The sequence below is a fragment of the Panulirus ornatus genome, chromosome 43 (genome assembly GCF_036320965.1).
Source record: "Panulirus ornatus isolate Po-2019 chromosome 43, ASM3632096v1, whole genome shotgun sequence".
Lineage (NCBI taxonomy): Eukaryota > Metazoa > Arthropoda > Malacostraca > Decapoda > Palinuridae > Panulirus > Panulirus ornatus.
Genome location: NC_092266.1, coordinates 12,651,298 through 12,675,075, shown reverse-complemented (window position 1 = coordinate 12,675,075; position 23,778 = coordinate 12,651,298). Strand labels below are relative to the sequence as shown.

General features: G+C 40.9%; 2 protein-coding genes across 3 annotated transcripts in view; one reads left to right on the top strand and one right to left on the bottom strand.

The window, feature by feature from the left end:
• LOC139762324 (uncharacterized) overlaps positions 1-10,781 on the top strand; it is a 141,493-nt gene extending 130,712 nt beyond the window's left edge. For both annotated transcript variants that reach the window (XM_071686972.1, XM_071686973.1), the window contains exon 12: positions 2,322-10,781. In XM_071686972.1, the coding sequence (XP_071543073.1) occupies positions 2,322-2,414 (93 nt within the window). In that variant the 3' untranslated portion in view covers positions 2,415-10,781. The remainder of the gene's footprint in view (positions 1-2,321) is intronic.
• Positions 10,782-11,364: 583 nt separating this feature from the next.
• On the bottom strand, positions 11,365-22,728 carry LOC139762325 (uncharacterized). The gene is made up of 2 exons (XM_071686974.1): positions 22,585-22,728; positions 11,365-13,097 (listed from the first exon to the last, which is right to left on the bottom strand). The coding sequence occupies exon 2, from the start codon at positions 13,087-13,089 to the stop codon at positions 11,806-11,808; it is 1,284 nt and encodes a 427-aa protein (XP_071543075.1). The 5' UTR covers positions 13,090-13,097; positions 22,585-22,728; the 3' UTR covers positions 11,365-11,805.
• Positions 22,729-23,778: the final 1,050 nt, after the last annotated feature.

Genomic DNA, 23,778 nt, shown 5'->3' with positions numbered 1-23,778 from the left:
ACCCTCAACCCTACTGTACCTAATAACCTTGCTCTTATTCACATTTACTCTTAACTTTCTTCTTTCACACACTTTACCAAACTCAGTCACCAGCTTCTGCAGTTTCTCACATGAATCAGCCACCAGCGCTGTATCATCAGCGAACAACAACTGACTCACTTCCCAAGTTCTCTCATCCCCAACAGACTGCATACTTGCCCCTCTTTCCAAAACTCTTGCATTTACCTCCCTAACAACCCCATCCATAAACAAATTAAACAACCATGGAGAAACCACACACCCCTGCCGCAAACCTACATTCACTGAGAACCAATCACTTTCTTCTCTTCCTACACGTACACAAGCCTTGCATCCTCGATAAAAACTTTTCACTGCTTCTAACAACTTGCCTCCCACACCATATATTCTTAGTACCTTCCACAGAGCATCTGTATCAGCTCTATCATATGCTTTCTCCAGATCCATAAATGCTACTTACAAATCCATTTGCTTTTCTAAGTATTTCTCACATACATTCTTCAAAGCAAACACCTGATCCACACATCCTCTACCACTTCTGAAACCACACTGCTCTTCCCCAATCTGATGCTCTGTACATGCCTTCACCCTCTCAATCAATACCCTCCCATATAATTTCTCAGGAATACTCAACAAACTTATACCTCTGTAATTTGAGCTCTCACTCTTATCCCCTTTGCCTTTGTACAATGGCACTATGCAAGCATTCTGCCAATCCTCAGGCACCTCACCATGAATCATACATACATTAGATAACCTTACCAACCTGTCAACAATACAGTCACCCCCTTTTTTAATAAATTCCACTGCAGTACCATCCAAACCTGCTGCCTTGCTGGCTTTCATCTTCTGCAAAGCTTTTACTACCTCTTCTCTGTTTACCAAATCATTTTCCCTAACCCTCTCACTGTACACACCACCTCGACCAAAATACCCTATATCTGCCACTCTATCATCAAATACATTCAACAAACCTTCAAAATACTCACTCCATCTCCTTCTCACATCACCACTACTTGTTATCTCCTCCCCATTATCCCCCTTCACTGAAGTTCCCATTTGCCCCCTTGTCTTACGCACTTTATTTACCTCCTTCCAGAGCATCTTTTTATTCTCCCTAAAATTTAATGATACTCTCTCACCCCAACTCTCATTTGCCCTCTTTTACACCTCTTGCACCTTTCTCTTGACCTCTTGCCCCTTTTTTTTTTATACATCTCCCACTCATTTGCATTTTTTCCCTGCAAAAATCGTCCAAATGCCTCTCTCTTCTCTTTCACTAATAATCTTACTTCTTCATCCAACCAATCACTACCCTTTCTAATCAACCCACCTCCCATGCTTCTCATGCCACAAGCATCTTTTGCGCACTCCATCACTGCTTCCCTAAATACATCCCATTCCTCCCACACTCGCCTTACTTCCTTTGTTCTCACCTTTTTCCATTCTGTATTCAGTCTCTCCTGGTACTTCCTCACACAAGTCTCCTTCCCAAGCTCACTTACTCTCACCACTCTCTTCACGCCAACATTCTCTCTTCTTTTCTGAAAACCCCTACTAATCTTCACCTTCGTCTCCACAAGATAATGATCAGACATCCCTCCAGTTGCACCCCTCAGCACATTAACATCCAAAAGTCTCTCTTTCGCACGCCTATCATTTAACACGTAATCCAATAACGCTCTATGGCCATCTCTCCTACTTACATACGTATATGGGCTATAGATAGAGTTGTGCCGAGGAGGGTGGATGTGCTGGAAATGAGATGTTTGAGGACAATATGTGGTGTGAGGTGGTTTGATTAAGTAATGAAAGGGTGAGATATGTGTGGTGGTAAAATGAGTGTGGTTGAGAGAGTATTAGAGGGTGTTTTGATATGGTTAGGTCACATGGAGAGATTGAGTGAGGAAAGATTGACAAACAGGATATATGTGTCAGAGGTGGAGGGAATGAGGAGAAGTGGGAGACTGGATTGGAGGTGGAAAGATGGAGTGAAAAAAATTTTGAGTGATCGGGGCCTGAAGATGCAGGAGGGTGAAAGGCGGGCAAGGAATAGAGTGAATTGGATAGATGTGGTATACCGGGGTTGATGTGCTGTCAATGGATTGAATCGGGGCATGTGAAGCATCTGGGGTGGACCATGGAAAGTTCTGTGGGGTGGACCATGGAAAGTTCTGTGCATGGAAAGCACCTTAACCTAATTTCAGTTTTCCACCATCATACCTCAACCTTTGATTTTTCTCACCAAATTGTTAATTTCAGACCTTACAAAAGTTTTAACAGTTTAACTGTGGTATCTTCAGGGCCCATCAGGAAGGCAACAGACACTTCATGAGCTTCAAGTCACCTCTGTCAAGAAGAGTGGAGATCCGCTTTTGCCTGCTGAAACCCCATAGGACTGAAGCCATCTGAGCCCTTTCTGAGTCATTCATCACTGCTCTCCCATCATGTAGCTCTTTTGCTAAGTTAGTAAGGTCAGCTGCCCTTGGCTACCCAGCCCACCTTATCCTGGAAGGTTGAGTGTCCTCATGACAACTACAGAAGTTTGAAACTCACTTGGCAGGTAGGCTTGCAATTAAGTGGAGGCCACTTTAATCTCATTGGTGTTGATGTAGGAGTAAAAACCAAGCAAATGATTTTAATAAAATTTTCCATACACCTCTCTTGGGCACATTATAGTCATGTTTTTCTTTTTTTGTATGTAACATAACTGTAGCATTATTTGTCATGACAGTTTAGCTAAAGAATTACCAACAGGAGGGTGTGTGATAGTTCTGGTTAGACATGTGCTTTCCTCTTGTTTAAAGAGAATTTTTAGATTCATAAGTTACAAGGCTCACCTTACACGATGTATTTTCTACAGGATTCAAGGTTTGGAGTATTATCCAAAGAAAGGATCTGACTACAGAGTTTACATTTACTTAAAAACTCTGTGTTCTGTGTCTGGATATTACAAATGATTATTCAAATAAACCATGAAAGATTTTATTCAGAAAATTATCTGACACATACTGTGAGGTTAAATTGTGGGTGAAAAGTCACCTTACATGTGCATCAATCATCTCAAACAAAACAAAGTTCAGTTTTAAAAAACTTCTCACTTTAAAAAAAACCATCTACAGGTGAGATACAAGAATGAGATAGAAGACGTAGAACAGTCAGTTGATATACAGAAAAGAGATTAAGCAAAGACACCATTGGTAAACAATTGTTACTGGATGGTGATGTTTGAGTTGTTGGTGTTTGGGTCTGGCACCATGCCTGTTCTAAAATTTCATTGTGTGGACAGGAAAGGGAACTGCCTTCAAATTTTATCCATGACACAGCTATTCCCTTTGTATAGACCTTCAGTGATATTCATGTCACAAAATATTACATTATTATTATACGTTGTTGCTGTCTCCTGCATAAGCGAGGTAGCACAAGGAAACAGACAAAAGAATGGCCCAACCCACCCACATACTTATGTATATCCATAAACGCCCACACACGCGCATATGCATGCCTATACATTTCAGCGTATGCATACATACACATACACAGACATATATATTCTGTTCTATTTCCAATTTACTTTGTCAGTGTCTCCCATGTTAGCAAGGTAGCGTAAGGAAACAGACAAAAGAATGGCCCAACCCACCCACATACACGTCCACACACGCAAATACACATACCTGTACATCTCAACGTATACATATATATACACACACAGACATATACATATATACACATGTACATAATTCATGTGAGTGCTCAATTTACAGAGGTATAAGTTTGTGGAGTATTCCTGGGAAATTGAATGGGAGGGTATTGATTGACAGGGTGAAGGCATGTACAGAGCATCAGATTGGGGAAGAGCAGTGTGGTTTCAAAAGTGGTAGAGGATGTGTGGATCAGGTGTTTGCTTTGAAGAATGTATGTGAGAAATACTTAGGAAAGCAAATGGATTTGTATGTAGCATTTATGGATCTGGAAAAGGCATATGATAGAGTTGATAGAGATGCTCTGTGGAAGGTATTAAGAATATATGTTGTGGGAGGCAAGTTGTTAGTAGCAGTGCAAAGTTTTTATCAAGGATGTAAGGCAAGTGTGTGTGTAGGAAGAGAGGAAAGTGATTGGTTCTCAGTGAATGTAGGTTTGCGGCAGGGATGTGTGATGTCTCCATGGTTGTTTAATTTGTTTATGGATGGGGTTGTTAGGAAGGTGAATGCAAGAGTTTTGGAAAGAGGGGCAAGTATGCAGTCTGTTGTGGATGAGAGAGCTTGGGAAGTGAGTCAGTTGTTGTTCGCTGATGATACAGCGCTGGTTGCTGATTTATGTAAGAAACTGCAGAAGCTGGTGACTGAGTTTGATAAAGTGTGTGAAAGAAGAAAGCTGAGAGTAAATGTGAATAAGAGCAAGGTTATTAGGTACAGTAGGGTTGAGTGACAAGTCAATTGGGAGGTAAATTTGGATGAAGAAAAACTGGAAAAAGTGAAGTGTTTTAGATATCTGGGAGTGGATTTGGCAGCGGATGGAACCATGGAAGTGGAAGTGAATCATAGGGTGGGAGAGGGGGCGAAAGTTCTGGGAGCGTTGAAAAATGTGTGGAAGTCGAGAACGTTATCTTGGAAAGCAAAAATGGCTAAGTTTGAAGGAATAGTGGTTCCAACAATGTTGTATGGTTGCGAGGCATGGGCTGTAGATAGAGTTGTGCCGAAGAGGGTGGATGTGCTGGAAATGAGATGTTTGAGGACAGTATGTGGTGTGAGGTGGTTTGATCGAGTAACTGATGAAAGGGTAAGAGAGGTGTGTGGTAATAAAAAGAGTGTGGTTGAGAGAACAGAAGAGGGTGTATTGAAATGGTTTAGGTCACATGGAGAGAATGAGTGAGGAAAGATTGACCAAGAGGATATATGTGTCAGAGGTGGAGGGAACGAGGAGAAGTGGGAGACCAAATTAGAGGTGGAAAGATGGAGTGAAAAAGATTTTGAGTGATAGGGGCCTGAACATGCAAGAGGGTGAAAGGCGTGCAAGGAATAGAGTGAATTGGAACACTGTTTTATACCGGGGTTGATGTGCTGTCAGTGGATTGAACCAGGGCATGTGAAGCGTCTGGGGTAAACCATGGAAAGTTCTGTGGGGCCTGGATGTGGAAAGGGAGCTGTGGTTTCGGTGCATTATTACATGACAGCTAGAGACTGAATGTGAACGAATGGGGCCTTTGCTGTCTTTTTCTAGCGCTACCTCACGCACATGAGGGGGGAGGGGGTTGTTATTTCATGTCTGGTGAAGTGGCGATGGGAATGAATAAAGGCTGACAGTATGAATTATGTACATGTGTATATATGTATATGTGTGTGTGTGTATATATATATGTATACATTGAGATGTATAGGTATGTATATTTGCGTGTGTGGACGTGTATGTATATACATGTGTATGTGGGTGGGTTGGGCCATTCTTTCATCTGTTTCCTTGCGCTACCTCGCTAACGCGGGAGACAGCAGCAAAGCAAAATAAGATAAATAAATAATAGATATTATTTTGCTTTGTCGCTGTCTCCCGCATTAGCGAGGTAGCGCAAGGAAACAGACGAAAGAATGGCCCAACCCACCCACATGCACATGTATATACATACGCTTCTGCACACGCACATATACATACCTATACATCTCAACGTATGCATATATATATACACACACAGACATATACATATATACACATGTACATAATTCAGACTGCCTCCCCTTATTCATTCCCATCGCCACCCTGCCACACATGAAATAAAAAACCCCTCCCTCCGCATGTGTGCAAGATAGGGCTAGGAAAAGTCACCAAAGGCCAGATTTGTTCACACTCAGTCTCTAGCTGTCATATATAATGCATCGAAACCACAGCTCCCTTTCCACATCCAGGCCCCACAAAACTTTCCATAGTTTACCCCAGACGCTTCACATGCCCTGGTTCAATCCATTGACAGCACATCAACCCTGGTATACCACATCGTTCCAATTCACTCTATTCCTTGCAAGCCTTTCACCCTCCTGCATGTTCAGGCCCCGATCACTCAAAATCTTTTTCACTCCATCTTTCCACCTCCAATTTGGTCTCCCACTTCTCCTCGTTCCCTCCACCTCTGACACATATATCCTCTTTGTCAATCTTTCCTTGCTCATTCTCTCCATGTGAAAAAACTATTTCAAAACACCCTCTTCTGCTCTCTTAACCACACTCTTTTTACTACCACACATCTCTTTTACCCTTTCATTACTTACTCGATCATTTCACCTCACGCCACATATTGTCCTGAAACATCTCATTTCCAGCACATCCACCCTCCTCCGCACAGCTCTATCTATAGCCCATGCCTCACAACCATATAGAATTGTTGGAACCACTATTCCTTCAAACATACCCATTTTTGCTTTCCAAGATAACGTTCTTGACTTCCACACATTTTTCAACGCTCCCAGAACTTTCGCCCCCTCCCCCACCCTATGATTCACTCCCACTTCCATGGTTCCATCCGCTGCCAGACCCACTGCCAGATATCTAAAACACTTCACTTCCTCCAGTTTTTCTCCATTCAAACTTACCTTGCAATTGACTTGTCCCTTAACCCTACTCTATCTAATAACCTTGCTCTTATTCACATTTACTCTCAGCTTTCTTCTTTCACACACTTTACCAAACTCAGTCACCAGCTTCTGCAGTTTCTCACACGGATCAACCACGAGTGCTGTATCATCAGCGAACAACAACTGACTCACTTCCCAAGCTCTCGTCCACAACAGACTCCATACTTGCCCTTCTTTTCAAAACTCTTGCATTCACCTCCCTAACAACCCCATCCATAAACAAATTAAACAACCATGGAGACATCATGCACCCCTGCCGCAAACCAACATTCACTGAGAACCAATCACTTTCCTCTCTTCCTACATGTACACATGCATTACATCCTAGATAAAAACTTTTCACTGCTTCCAACGCCTTACCGCCCACACCATATTTTCTTAATACCTTCCACAGAGCATCTCTATCAACTCTGTCATTTGCCTTCTCCAGATCCATAAATGCTACATACAAATCCATTTGCTTTTCTAAGTATTTCTCACATGCATTCTTCAAAGCAAACACCTGATCCACACATCCTCTACCACTTCAGAAACCGCACTGCTCTTCCCCAATCTGATGCTCTGTACATGCCTTCACCCTCTCAATCAATACTCTCCCATATAATTTCCCAGGAATACTCAACTAACTTATACCTCTGTAATTTGTGCACCCACTCTTATCCCCTTTGCCTTTGTACAATGGCACTATGCAAGCATTCCGCCAATCCTCAGGCACCTCACCATGAGTCATACATACATTAAATAACCTTACCATCCAGTCAACAATACAGTCACCCCCTTTTTTGATAAATTCCACTGCAATGCCATCCAAACCCGCTGCCTTGCCGGCTTTCATCTTCTGCAAAGCTTTTACTACCTCTTTTCTGTTTATCAAATTATTTTCCCTAACCCTTCACTTTGCACACCACCTCGACCAAAACACTCTATATCTGCCACTCTGTCATCAAACACATTCAACAAACCTTCAAAATACTCACTCCGTCTCCTTCTCACATCACCGCTACTTGTTATCACCTCCCCATTTTCCCCCTTCACTGAAGTCCCCATTTGTTCCCTTGTCATACGCACTTTAATTATTTCCTTCCAAAACATCTTTTTACCCTCCCTAAAATTTAATGATACTCTCTCACCCCAACTCTTATTTGCCCTCTTTTTCACCTCTTGCACCTTTCTCTTGACCTCCTGCCTCTTTATTATATACATCTCCCTCTCATTTGCATTTTTACCCAGCAAAAATCGACCAAATGCCTCTCTCTTCTCTTTCACTAATAATCTTACTTCTTCATCTCACCACTCACTACCCTTTCTAATCTGTCCACCACCCATGCTTCCCAAGCATCTTTTGCGCAAGCCATCACTGCTTCCCTAAATACATCCCATTCCTCCCCCACTCCCCTTACGTCCTTTGTCCTCACCTTTTTCCATTCTGTACTCAGTCTCTCCTGGTACTTCCTCACACAAGTCTCCTTCCCAAGCTCACTTACTCTCACCACTCTCTTCACCCCAACATTCTCTCTTCTTTTCTGAAAACCTCTACAAATCTTCACCTTCGCCTCCACAAGATATGATAGAGTTGGTAGAGATGCTCTGTGGAAGGTATTAAGAATATATGGTGTGTGAGGCAAGTTGTTAGAAGCAGTGAAAAGTTTTTATTGAGGATGTAAGGCATGTGTATGTGTAGGAAGAGAGGAAAGTGGTTGGTTCTCAGTGAATGTAGGTTTGCGGCAGGGGTGTGCGATACCTCCATGGTTGTTTAATTTGTTTATGGATGGGGTTGTTAGGGAGGTGAATGCAAGAGTTTTGGAAAGAGGGGCAAGTATGCAGTCTGTTGTGGATGAGAGAGCTTGGGAAGTGAGTCAGTTGTTGTTCGCTGATGATACAGCGCCTTTTGACTGATTCGTGTGAGAAACTGCAGAAGCTGGTGACTGAGTTTGGTAAAGTGTGTGAAAAAAAAAACCGAGAGTAAATGAGAATAAGAGCAAGGTTATTAGGTACAGTAGAGTTGAAGGACAAGTCAGTTGGGAGGTAAGTTTGAATGGAGAAAAACTCGAGGAAGTGAAGTGCTTTAGATATCTGGGAGTGGATCTGGCAGCGGATGGAACCATGGAAGCGGAAGTGAATCATAGGGTGGGGGAGGGGCCGAAAGTTCTGGGAGCGTTGAAGAACGTTTGGAAGTTGAGAACATTATCTCGGAAAGCAAAAATGGGTATGTTTGAAGGAATAGTGGTTCCAGCAATATTGTATGGTTGCGAGGCGTGGGCTATAGATAGACTTGTGCGCAGGAGGGTGATGTGCTGGAAATGAGATGTTTGAGGACAATATGTGGTGTGAGGTGGTTTGATCGAGTAAGTAAAAATAGGGTAAGAGAGATGTGTGGTAGTAAAAAGAGTGTGGTTGAGAGAGGAGAAGAGGGTGTTTTGAAATGGTTTGGGCACATGGAGAGAATGAGTGAGGAAAGATTGACAAAGAGGATATATGTGTCAGAGGTGGAGGGAACAAGGAGAAGTGGGAGACCCAATTGGAGGTGGAAAGATGGAGTGAAAAAGATTTTGAGTGATCGGGGCCTGAACATGCCAGAGGGTGAAAGGCGTGCTAGGAATAGAGTGAATTGGAACGATGTGGTATACTGGGGTCGATGTGCTGTCAATGGATTGAACCAGGGCATGTGAAGCATCTGGGGTAAACCATGGAAAGTTGTGTGGGGCCTGGATGTGGAAAGGGAGCTGTGGTTTCAGTGCATTATTACATGACAGCAAGAGATTGAGTGTGAACAAATGTGGCCTTTGTTGTCTTTTCCTAGCGCTACCTCATGCACATGAGGAGGGAGGGGGTTGTTATTTCATGTGTGGTGGGGTGGCGATGGGAATGAATAAAGGCAGACAGTATGAATTATGTACATGTGTATATATGTATATGTGTGTGTGTGTATATATATGTATACGTTGAGATGTATAGGTATGTATATTTGCATGTGGATGGGTTTTTATTTTTTTTATCATGCACATTCGCCATTTCCCACATTAGCGAGATAACGTTAAGAACAGAGGACTGAGCCCCCTTCTGTGTTCCTTCTTTTAGAAAATTGAAAAAAATGGGAGGGGAGGGTTTCCAGCCCATGTACACATTCAATAATTGCTGCCTTCATCCGTTCCTGTTGCCACCCCACCACACACAAAATAGCCTCCCCCCCCCAGCAAGGTAGCACCAGGAACAGACAAAAAAAGGTTTGAAGCTGTGTACTAAGTTTTATGTGCAAACTCATGCCCTGACAAATTTTTGTGATTTTAAAATCCACTGAATATGTATGTATACACTGTAATTCTTGTTAGTTGTGAAAATACCTTTGATAGCAAAACATTTCCAGTTCTTTGCTTAGTCATGTTTATTTAGATCTTGAATAGTAGTTTTAATTATATGAGTAAGGAAGAATTATTGAAATGCTATTAATCATCACATGTATGAAATTATTATGGGGTGTAACCAGACTCTGCATGCTTGGGGCTTTCATCCTTGGTGAAAAGTCTCCCTTGATGAGATTGTATCATCATCAGGAGATGAAAAGGTTACAAAATCTTCAAAGAACTTCCCACTCCAAAGGACCCCATCATTTCCCTGCCACTGGTTATAGTGTAAACTTGAAGCTCTAAAAGCCCTCCATGTACAAGGGGTCCTGGAGTTATGTAATCGTAATAATCATTACTTTGGAAGTTCTGGTTATATACATCAGTTTTTTCATTTTCAAGAAAGCTTGTCACCTCAGATTTTATGTCTCAAGAAAGCCAACTAGATGTTCCTTTTCTGACAGATCTAATGTTGGTTACATAACAATATTTTTGTAACTTTCAGAGCTGGTGTCAGAATTACATAATGCCACCTGTCGGTATAGACTTTACAATGTTGAGAAATTTACTAAAAGATTGGATTCATATGTAAAACTAAAAGAAATTAAAGAGAATGCAACTTACTTTGGAAGTTTGGAAAAATGAGGAAGGGAGAGGTTGACTAAGGTAGATATAATGACTGAGGAGAAACAGAAGAGAGTACAAATAATAAACCAACAGTTGAAAATTTTTGTATATGAGCGGTAGTAGTTTAGGCTAATTATGTAAATCATGTGAATAAAGTAAGTGTTTTAACCCATTAGCATCTGGTATTCTTTACTGCGGATAATCCACGATGTCCAAGACACCAGTAGAATTTTGCACTCATATGCATTGAGGAGATTCTTGCAATCTAGTCTTGGACTTTTTGAACTGTGGGGTGCAGTGGAGCATACAGTGACTTAGAGTGCATCCAGGGAGTTGAAGTAGGTTGTAAATTTTTTTTCTCACTTAATTTAAGTGTAACCTGAATGTCATGTCATTCTGAAGTAAATATGGAAGATTTTTTTTGGTATATTTGCTATATGAGATTCTTCTCAGTAACTGCTGCAAAGTCTACATCTTTATCACATTTAAACCATCATTGAATATATTTATTCTATTTGTATGAATACTGCAGTACTGTCAGTGTTCCTGTTAAGAATGATATTGGATTGCAGAAGCTGGTGACTGAGTTTGGAAGAGATTTGAAAGAAAAAGTTAAGAGTAAATGTGAAAGAGCAAGATTATTAAGTTTAGCAGGGTTTAGGGACAGGTTAGTTGGGATGTGAGTTTGAATGGAGAAAAATTGGAGTAAGTGAAGTGTTTTATATCTGGGAGTGGTAGTGAGTACAAAAGAAAAGACATTATTATCTTTGTTCTGTATTTATTCTGGATATGATTGTTCCAAATAAAGAAATGCATGAATATCACTGTATTAAGAAAGAATAGTCTGATTGACTACAAATTGAACCCCACACTTCATGATACTAAGTTTTAATGCTAATTTCTTGGCATAGACCAACGACTGAATATCCAAGACTTGAGAAGGAAATAAAGCCCCAAATAATTGTGTCCAATTACCTGAAATATTGGCTATTAAAGAGAAGGTCCCTTTGAATATTTTATTTATTCTGAGAGAATATTCATTCTCAATTGTGATAGTAAACATTATTCTTCTTCATTGTTAATGAAATTGTTGCTCTAACAAAAAGAACTTCAATATAAACCCATAAGCAAAGACAAATCATTCTTGAGAAAGAAAATTTCTTAAACAAAACTGAATCATTGATAATGAAGTTTTATACTTAATATTCATAATCAAACTTGTGAGATCTTCTTCCACCCTGGGGCTGATGCTTGTAATTCCGTGTACGATCCACGTCAATAGGCTGCTGGAAATCTAGTTCATAATTGCGATCACGTTCATGGTGATGGTCACGCTTATAGTTTGAGCTGTGTCTTTCGTATGGGCCATATCTAGAGCCTGGGTAGAAATCGGGATGATAATCACCCTCATAATAGGTACTGGTGTCATGATAGTGATCTTGTTTGTAATGGGGTTTAGGCTGATGGTATTGATCATGTTGATGTGGTGTAGGGCCATGATAATGACCTCCATAATGTGAATCCAAGTCACGAGAAGGTTTAGTACCATAATGTGGTCTGGAGTCATGATACAGACTGTGTTTGTAATCATGGTGTGGGCCATGGTAATGATCACCATACTCTGGGATTTGCCAGAAATAATCTTCATCTTCAATCAGGTCAGGGCTACCATAACTATCATTGTACCGGGAATAACGTTCATGACTTAGATCCTCTTGATCATAATCAGGGCTTGGTTCATGGTAGCGGTGATGATGTTCATACTGAGGATCATAGTCATACTTGGAGGGAGGCTGGGTGTTCCCATGCCTGTGTGAGCTATAATCACTATGCTCAAATGGGATGTTCTGTCTGTCATAATGGTGCTGAGAGTCTATGGTGGCAGACTTCAAAGGAGGAACTTCCTTCTTGTATTCACTTTGAGAAATTACTGTGGTGGAATTGTCTTGACTAGGGTTAGCTAGATTTGCACTTTTTTTCTTGGTAAAATAATCAGGCTTCAGAACCCAGTTCATCATAGCCTTGGTTACATTATCAACCTCATAACTGGTCTCATTCAGGTCTTCATCAAGTGACTTTAGCTTCATATTTTCAGCTTTCTCAATTGTTTGTAAATCTTCTTTTTGCTTCATGTTTTCATTTTCCGCAATTGTTTGTAAATTTTTCCCATCTTCTTGCATGACTTTCTCATCAAGTGCTGCATCTGGTCTTTCATTCTGCTTCTTATCAACAGGTTTTGAGTCAGTGTCTAATGGTGGTTTGATCTTTATTTGTTCTGCCTCAGCTTTGGCAGTTTCCTCCCTCTGTGTGCGGATAACATCAGCAACAGGAATCCAATCTGGCTCAGGGGCCAACTCATCAAATCTTCTGGGTATGATATCTGACTTTTCCCAAGCTTTGCCATCTTTCTCTGCTAGATTTTCTTTCAGGCTGATGTCATCTCGGCTGTTAAGGTCTTTACACCCTGGCTCAGACGATCCCATGTCATACCCTGTACCGAGTAGAATGTAAAAGCTTTAGTATGTGTAAGTATACAGCAACACTGATGTCTTAAATATACTGTTTGAATATTTGAAAAATCAAGGCATGACTTGAGAATTATAAGTTGGAGTGCAATTTTTTTTTTTTTTTTTTACATATTTTGGTATACTACTTTTATATGTATTTAAACACACACACACCTACATTCAGCACTGATCACAGATTCAAGCTACAAACTGCAGAAGTTGGTGACTGAGTTTGGAAGAGGTGTGAAAGGAGAAAGTTGAAAGTAACTGAAAAAAGCATGTTTATTTGGTTCAGCAGGATAGAGGGACAGGTTAGTTAGGATGTGAGTTTGAATGGAGAAAAACTGGATAAAGTGAAGTGGTTTAGATATCCGGAAGTGGACATGGCAACAACTCGTAGGGCCTAAGAGCACTGGAGAATGTTTGGAAAGAGAGAACATTATTTGGTACAGTAAAAATAGGTATGTTTGAAGGGATAGTTGTCCCAGCAATAGCATGTGGATGCAAGGCATAGGCTGTGTTTTGTGAAGTAGAGTGGATGTATTGGTAAGTAAATGATTAAGGACAATTTGTGGTGTGAGGTAGTTTTGTCGATTAAGTTATGACAACATAAAAGATGTGTGGCAATAAAATGAGTTTGGTTGAGAGAGCAGAAGAGGAAAGATTGACAAAGAGGATATATGTGTCAGAAGTGGAGGGAACAATGAGAACGGGAAGAACAAATTGGACAGAGTGAAAAAAACGTTCGAGGCCTGAACGTGCAGGAGGGTGAAAGATGTGCACAGGAACGATGTGGTTTGTTGGGGTCAAGGTGTCGTCAGTGGACTGAGCCAGAGCATGTTCAGCATCTGGGTTAAACCATGGCAAGGTATCTGGGGCATGGTAGTCATCACTGGACTGAGCCAGAACATGTTAAGCATCTGGGATAAACCATGGCAAGGTCTCCAGGGCCTGGTTGTCAGAGGGAAGCCATAGTTTCAGTGCATTACAATACAGCTAGAAAACGGACATGAGCAGATTTAGCCTTTCTTCATCTGTTCCTGGCACTACCTCAGTAATGGGGGAATCAATGATCAAGTATGAGAGAAATATTTATTTATTTATTTTGCTTTGCCGCTGTCTCCGGCTTTAGCGAGGTAGCAGAAGGAAACAGACGAAAGAATGGCCCAACCCACCCACATACACATACACGTCCACACACAGCACATATACATACCTATACATCTCAATGCATACATATATATACACACACAGACATACATATATACCCATGTACATAGTTCATAGTCTGCCTTATTCATTCCCATCGCCACCCCGCCACACATGGAATAACAACACCCTTCCCACTCATGTGTGCAAGGTAGCGCTAGGAAAAGACAACAAAGGCCCCATTCGTTCACACTCAGTCTCTGGCTGTCGTGTAATAATGCACCGAAACCACAGCTCCCTTTCCACATCCAGGCCCCACAGAACTTTCCATGGTTTACCCCAGATGCTTCACATCCAACTTTTTCTATGTAATTCTCACACACAATCTGTAATGCAAACAGCTCTACCACTTCTGGAACCACGCTGTTCCTCCCCAGTCTGATGATCTCTACATGCCTTCACCTTCTCACTCAATACCCTCCCATGAAATATACCAGGTACATACTATAAACTTATACCTTTGTAATTTTAACAGTTACCTTTACCCCCTTGTAATTATACAGTGGCACTAAATATGCATTCTGCCAATCTCAGGCACCTCAACATAATCCATACATGCACTGAAAATCCTGTCTAACCAATCAACAGCACAGTCACCCTTTTTCTTTGAAAATTCATCTGCATTACCATCCACCTCAGCCACCTTGTCACATTTCATCTTACATTAGACTTTCACCGCTTTTCACCAAACCATTCTCCATGACTCTCGCTTCACAAACCACCTTACCCAAACACTTCATATGCCACCCTATCATCAAACCCATTCATTAGTGGTTAAGAGTACTCTCCATCTCCTCACTTGATCACTGCCTGTTACCAATTTCCCTTTTGCTGATGACCTTACTTGTTTCCTTGTTTAAAAGTATCTTATCCGTAAAGTTTATTGTTACTCGTCCTAACTCTCTTTTTCCATTTTCTTCAACCCCTGCACCTTCCTCTGTACCTCCTGCCACTCATCCCGTAATCATCTGAACTCCTTCCCTGTAAGTACCACCCAAATGCCTCTCTTTTCGCTTTCAGTACCGACATTAAATCTTTATCCCACCACTGGCTACTATTTGTGATCTGCCAAGTTTCCACCTTTTATGTGCCACATGCATCTCTCTCGCGTTTCCCAAATACCTTCGATTTCTCACCTACTTCCCTTGTTTCATTTACACACAGCTTTTGTCATTCTTCACTCAAATCTCATTTCAAGCTCGTTTGCTGTCACCACTTTCTTCTTACCGACATTGTGTCCTCTTTTCTGAAAACCTCTACACATCTTCACCTTCGTCACTAGGAGATAGTGATCTGACATCCCAACAGCTGCTGCTTTCAATATTCACATGTAAAAGTGTATATATATATATATATATATATATATATATATATATATATATATATATATATATATATATCTATATAAGAAGAGTGAATGTTGGGGTGAAGAGGGTGGTGAGAGTAAGTGAGCTTGGGAAGGAGACTTGTGTGAGGAAGTACCAGGAGAGACTGAGTACAGAATGGAAAAAGGTGAGAACAATGGAAGTAAGGGGAGTGGGGGAGGAATGGGATGTATTTAGGGAATCAGTGATGGATTGATTAGAAAGGGTAGTGAGTGGTGGGATGAAGAAGTAAGAGTATTAGTGAAAGAGAAGAGAGAGGCATTTGGACGATTTTTGCAGGGAAAAAATGCAATTGAGTGGGAGATGTATAAAAGAAAGAGACAGGAGGTCAAGAGAAAGGTGCAAGAGGTGAAAAAAAGGGCAAATGAGAGTTGGGGTGAGAGAGTATCATTAGATTTTAGGGAGAATAAAAAGATGTTCTGGAAGGAGGTAAATAAAGTGCGTAAGACAAGGGAGCAAATGGGAACTTCAGTGAAGGGCGCAAATGGGGAGGTGATAACAAGTAGTAGTGATGTGAGAAGGAGATGGAGTGAGTATTTTGAAGGTTTGTTGAATGTGTTTGATGATAGAGTGGCAGATATAGGGTGTTTTGGTCGAGGTGGTGTGCAAAGTGAGAGGGTTAGGGAAAATGATTTGGTAAACAGAGAAGAGGTAGTGAAAGCTTTGCGGAAGATGAAAGCCGGTAAGGCAGCAGGTTTGGATGGTATTGCAGTGGAATTTATTAAAAAAGGGGGTGACTGTATTGTTGACTGGTTGGTAAGGTTATTTAATGTATGTATGACTCATGGTGAGGTGCCTGAGGATTGGCAGAATGCGTGCATAGTGCCATTGTACAAACGCAAAGGGGATAAGAGTGAGTGCTCAAATTACAGAGGTATAAGTTTGTTGAGTATTCCTGGTAAATTATATGGGAGGGTATTGATTGAGAGGGTGAAGGCATGTTCAGAGCATCAGATTGGGGAAGAGCAGTGTGGTTTCAGAAGTGGTAGAGGATGTGTGGATCAGGTGTTTGCTTTGAAGAATGTATGTGAGAAATACTTAGAAAAGCAAATGGATTTGTATGTAGCATTTATGGATCTGGAGAAGGCATATGATAGAGTTGATAGAGATGCTCTGTGGAAGGTATTAAGAATATATAGTGTGGGAGGAAAGTTGTTAGAAGCAGTGAAAAGTTTTTATCGAGGATGTAAGGCATGTGTACGTGTAGGAAGAGAGGAAAGTGATTGGTTCTCAGTGAATGTAGGTTTGCGGCAGGGGTGTGTGATGTCTCCATGGTTGTTTAATTTGTTTATGGATGGGGTTGTTAGGGAGGTAAATGCAAGAGTTTTGGAAAGAGGGGCAAGTATGAAGTCTGTTGGGGATATATATATATATATATATATATATATATATATATATATATATATATATATATATATATATATATATATATATATATTTTTTTTTTTTTTTTTTTTTTTTTTCGTACTATTCGCCATTTCCCACATTAGCGAGGTAGCATTTAGAACAGAGAACTGAGCCTTTGAGGGAATATCCTCACTTGGCCCCCTTCCCTGTTCCTTCTTTTGGAAAATCAAAAACGAGAGGGGAGGATTTCCAGCCCCCCGCTCCCTCCCCTTTTAGTCGCCTTCTACGACACGCAGGGAATACGTGGGAAGTATTCTTTCTCCCCTGTAGTCACGTTGAGTACACGTACGTTCGTATTCATCAACTTAAAGGTCATCTATTTTCACCATTTTCACTGTGGACTCTGAATTATATATATATATATATATATATATATATATATATATATATATATATATTTTCTCCATTCAAACTCACCTCCCAATTGACTTGACCCTCAACCCTACTGTACCTAATAACCTTGCTCTTATTCACATTTACTCTTAACTTTCTTCTTCCACACACTTTACCAAACTCAGTCACCAGCTTCTGCAGTTTCTCACATGAATCAGCCACCAGCGCTGTATCATCAGCGAACAACAACTGACTCACTTCCCAAGCTCTCTCATCCCCAACAGACTTCATACTTGCCCCTCTTTCCAAAACTCTTGCATTTACCTCCCTAACAACCCCATCCATAAACAAATTAAACAACCATGGAAACATCACACACCCCTGCCGCAAACCTACATTCACTGAGAACCATTCACTTTCCTCTTTTCCAACACGTACACTGGAGGAAGTGAAGTGTTTTAGATATCTGGGAGTGGATCTGGCAGCGGATGGAACCATGGAAGCGGAAGTGGATCATAGGGTGGGGGAGGGGGCGAAAATTCTGGGGGCCTTGAAGAATGTGTGGAAGTCGAGAACATTATCTCAGAAAGCAAAAATGGGTATGTTTGAAGGAATAGTGGTTCCAACAATGTTGTATGGTTGCGAGGCGTGGGCTATGGATAGAGTTGTGCGCAGGAGGATGGATGTGCTGGAAATGAGATGTTTGAGGACAATGTGTGGTGTGAGGTGGTTTGATCGAGTGAGTAACGTAAGGGTAAGAGAGATGTGTGGAAATAAAAAGAGCGTGGTTGAGAGAGCAGAAGAGGGTGTTTTGAAGTGGTTTGGGCACATGGAGAGAATGAGTGAGGAAAGATTGACCAAGAGGATATATGTGTCGGAGGTGGAGGGAACGAGAAGAGGGAGACCAAATTGGAGGTGGAAAGATGGAGTGAAAAAGATTTTGTGTGATCGGGGCCTGAACATGCAGGAGGGTGAAAGGAGGGCAAGGAATAGAGTGAATTGGAGCGATGTGGTATACCGGGGTTGACGTGCTGTCAGTGGATTGAATCAAGGCATGTGAAGCGTCTGGGGTAAACCATGGAAAGCTGTGTAGGTATGTATATTTGCGTGTGTGGACGTGTGTATGTACATGTGTATGGGGGGGGGGAGACAGCGACAAAAAAAAAAAAAAAAAAAAAAAAAAACACATATATGGGTGTGTGTGTGTGTGTGTGCGTGTGTTTGTTCTACTGGGTTGCGCCTGTGTTGCCAACGGTAGGGACTTGTCCCTAGATTTGACTCATTTTCACACGCGTGGGGACACCCTGGCAGAATTTTTAAAAACCTTCGGACTTTGGACATTCAATGATAATCAGTATATTTTCTGTAAGAAAATTAGCATATTGACAAATTTCGTGTACTTTATGCAATCAAAAAGTCCCTCCTTCACTTATTCGTTTTCTTCGATGAAAATACAAGGGAAAACTCATGCTCTGAGCTTTTGAGTGTCTGACCATGACTTAGATGCGGATTATTACACTCGGTGAACAGAAGAATCCAGAAATCACCTGTTCCTTGTCATTCTTTACAAAGCACAGTTTTGTATGATCAGTTACTTTTCTTCCGTAGTTTGGAAAATATCAACAGCTTGCAACGCACATTGCATTGAACGGATTCTGAACTTGTGGTAATTTTTAAAATTCCTTTTTTTTCCAAGCCCAAATAGAGGATGAGGTAATTTCAGCAGAACTGATTATGAAAGAATTCGACAATCCCTATTTAAAAGCATACCTGAACTTTTGGAAGTGTCTTAGGATATTTCAATCAAATGACTGCTTCATTTCAGAGCAAAAGCAGCTTGTAGCTACCCTACAAGATGAAAGTATCCGAAGGACAAGTACACTATGTAAGACTTTCATCAAACCAGAGTTTGTAGATGATTTATCAAAGACCGAACCTGATAATACAGGTCATCATCTTCCTCTGAACAAAGTTAGCATGGGAAGTTAGTGTAAGTCAATTTTGTCTTGATGAAAATATCAAGCATTTCAGAATAAGATGTCTCTCCTTTTATCAAACAGCACTAGCTGAGCTCAAAAAGAGGTTGACTCTCTCTGATCCTTTGTTTAAGGAAATGAAATTCATATCTCCTAAGATTACATTGGATTTTGATGCTAGGAAAACTCCACCAAAGCTAATCAATTTGATGATAGAATATGGACATCGAGTAGAATCGCGGTGATATTCGGAAGGTGTGGGAGTCGCGGTGATATTCGGAAGGTGTGGGAATCGCGGTGATATTCGGAAGGTGTGGGAGTCGCGGTGATATTCGGAAGGTGTGGGAATCGCGGTGATATTCGGAAGGTGTGGGAATCGCGGTGATATTCGGAAGGTGTGGGAATCGCGGTGATATTCGGAAGGTGTGGGAATCGCGGTGATATTCGGAAGGTGTGGGAATCGCGGTGACATTCGGAAGGTATGGGAGGGCTTGTAAGCATATTTCAATGCTGATGAACGTAGCCTGCTTCTTAAGAAGAGCTGTGAAGAATTGTAGTTGTATCTTTCCAAACTAATGAATATTTCAGAACCGTAATGTTTCGGAACATTACCAAAGCTCATCCTAACTTTGCCACATTCCAGTGCAGAAATTGAGAGGCTCTTCTCTCAAATGGCAGATGCAAAGATAAAAAAGAACAGGGCGGGACCTGAGTTATTAGATTCCATACTATTTACCAGTTCTGATATGATATCCAAAGATAAAACTGTCTTGATTTTACAAAGGAGATTGAAGAGAGGCACTTGGCACTTCATAACCAACAAATGTATGAGCACAGAGTAAGGCTTTCCTGTTGTGTTTTCATTTTGGCCTTAAGATAATTATACTGCTAAGGTGATCATGAATGAGATCTGATTATGTGATGCGGTAAGTGTTACAGTCTGTTTCATCGGAGCTGAGGGTAAATATCCACATTCAATATTGTAGCAGGAAATATGACTGCTTTATTATTAACTATTCCTCATTTATAAGATATATATACCTTGTATTTTCACCCTCGCATGATCATCATGGATAATTGTTTGTTGTTTTTTAGGTTTAACGGCCAACGACCTCTTAGTAAGGTAATTATCCAATGAAAAATCAAATTAACTATATTGAGAACAAACTATGTAAACTTTATTTTTTCCGATTTTTAATATGTAAGAGGAACTTAGAATATTGGTTGCATATTGAAACTTTACTTTTCTTTAATAAACATTAAGTGTCATTGCGTTCACTATTTGGTTCTCCTTTCTCCGTGAAACTTATTAATCACTTCATAAGAAACATTATGCGCATTTCTTGTCGAAAAATAAGTCTAATTCATTTACGAACAGGCATAGGGACTCTGCACGTAGGGACATGTAGGGACTTTTTATGATTTAGGCATATTCGGACCAAAATTGAAATTTCGGGTTGGCACACTGGCTGCGACTCAGGCTGCGAGTGATAACGTCAACTTGACGACTTTAGTTGTACAGACTTCTTTTTCAGTTCGCATTTCCCTGCTGCTAGAAGGTTGGAGGAGCCTTTAGAAAGACGTCCTGGTAACACTAGGACTCTTCATATAAATTGGTCGGAGGGTAATTATATAGAAAAAGTTCGCTAGAGATGCACGTTGGGAAAAATGTAATAAACTTTCTGCTGACTAATATTGGAATCGCATTTCGAGTTTATGGACAAAGAAATGTTTGGTAAGCTATGCACAGCATAGTCTAGACGAAAACTGGCATTTAACTCGCTAGCCTTATTACCGCGCTAAAGAATCACAAAGATCAGACAGATCGAGAGACTCCAAAGGTAAGCAACCAAGATGGTACATTATTCAAGAGATCTACAGTAAGAGGATGAAGTCTTCTAGTTGAACCTAGTGGCGAAGCCTCAGAGTTTCTAAAGCAGTTGGGGAACATTTAGTTAGGAGATGCACTACCGAACTGATGAAAAGCAAGTGAGAAAGGACGTAAAGAATTACTGTTTTAGTGTCTGAGAGGTGGATAGTTGGAAAAGACTAAATAAGGAAACTCAGTTGAATGCCTGTAGTTTATGTAGGTTTAAAAGGATAAGTACTTAGGGTGTAGAGTGCTCCTAAGATGGGACCCCGTGAGTCGTGAACTCTACGTATAGAAAATTAAGTAACTTCACACACGAGATGACCCTACGTATGCAGCACAACTTCCGAATAGGTGATCACAAAGGTTTAGTTGGAAGAAAAGTAATGTGGATGTGTAAATATGAATGAATCGTTTAATTGTCCTCTGATACAAATGTGATTATCATTTGTGTTTTATCTGAATTTCTGCTTATGTTGCCCCCATCTCTTAACCTTGTGTATGTACCATGTTTTCCCTATTATGTGTATAAACAAATACACTCACAAGCCTAAGCCAGGTGTGTGTGTGTGTGTGTGTGTGTGTGTGTGTGTGTGTCAGTGTGTGTGTGTGTCAGTGTGTGTGTGTGTGTGTGTGTGTGTGTGTGTGTGTGTGTGTGTGTGTGTGTGTGTGTGTGTGTGTGTGTGTGTGTGTGTGTGTGTGTGTGTGTGTGTGTGTGTGTGTGTGTGTGTGTGTGTGTGTGTGTGTGTGTGTGTGTGTGTGTGTGTGTTAACTATCATTATATGATATCATCAGAATTATCCAGTATGTATTCCTCGTTATCATCTTTTTGTAATCGCCACATTTCCAGCTCAGGAGTGATACAGTACCATAAGGTGCCAAGCCTGCGAAGGCCAGTGTAGGAGAGTTGCAATAGCACATCCCCAGTGTAGGAGAGTCGCAATAGCACATCCTCAGTGTAGGAGAGTCGCAATAGCACATCTCCAGTGTAGGAGAGTCGCAATAGCACGTCTCCAGTGTAGGAGAGTCGCAATAGCACATCCCCAGTGTAGGAGAGTCGCAATAGCATGTCTCCAGTGTAGGAGAGTCGCAATAGCACGTCTCCAGTGTAGGAGAGTCGCAATAGCACGTCTCCAGTGTAGGAGAGTCGCAATAGCACGTACCAATCACTATCAGCCTCATGAACTCCGTATACCCTGGTTTTAGGTCTTTCATGCCAGGCTGGTGATTCTGGACTGTGTAAATATAAATTGAAACTGACAGTATGAGTGAAGGAGAGTATACCACATACCTTCTCAAGTTAGCAAGTAGTGATAGTGAAACAGGCGGATAACCACGTCGTCCAGTGTAGACTTCCTAGTACCAACGCATTGCCTCTTCACTCGATTCCCATCACCCAGGCTGGTGGTATCTGATAGATAGCACTAGATATTTCTTATCTCTGAAACCAATGATAAGTGTGAAATTTTAAGTTTGAAGCTGTGTGGCATGTTAACCCCAACCTTCTTGATTACTCTGAATATCCTGTGGTGACGTATAAGCAATATATTACACAGGGCGTAAAAACCCCTCCCCATACAATGCAAATGAATAATTACAAAAAGCGATGCTTTGCAGTTGCAGTCTTCATATACGTGAGCCTCAGTTCACTTAGTTCACCAGTAATTAAAGCCACGTGTGATACATATATAGGGGATTAAGAATACTTCCCACGTATTCCCTGCGTGTCGTAGAAGGCGACTAAAAGGGGAGGGAGCGGGGGGCTGGAAATCCTCCCCTCTCTTTTTTTTTTTTTTTAATTTTCCAAAAGAAGGAACAGAGAATTGGGCCAGGTGAGGGTATTCCCTCAAAGGCCCAGTCCTCTGTTCTTAATGCTACCTCGCTAACGCGGGAAATGGCGAATAGTTTAAAAGATATATATATATATATATATATATATATATATATATATATATATATATATATATATATATATATATATATATATATATATATATATATTAACTTTATGTTCGCTGTTATCAATGTCTTGTTTTTGTAAAAAATTAGAATGTAAAGCCGACTTTGTTTAGCCCACGTTTGTGATGGATGCAGTTAAAGTGCGTGATAGGCGTTCTGCAGTGTCATGTGGCAGCCTCGTTATCTTGATAAGTAAATTGTTTTCTTTCCAGACGCAGGAAGAGGAGGAATAACCTCATAAACACCTTCAAATGTTAGCATCCCACTACCCTCTTCAGAAACTTGATCTAATACAAACACGAATTCTGTTTTAAAGGATTCGGTTGAGATGTATCTCCTGGTATGCTGTGTTGTCGAAATGGACGGACGATAATTTGACTCACACACTCAGTCCAACACAGGATAAATAACAGAGCAGTAGCAGACAGAGAAAAGAAATTAGTTAGTAGCACATGGACCGATGGGAACATAATTAGTCTGAGGATTCTCAAACGAAAACAATGGAGCGAGAGGGGATTGTCGAGTA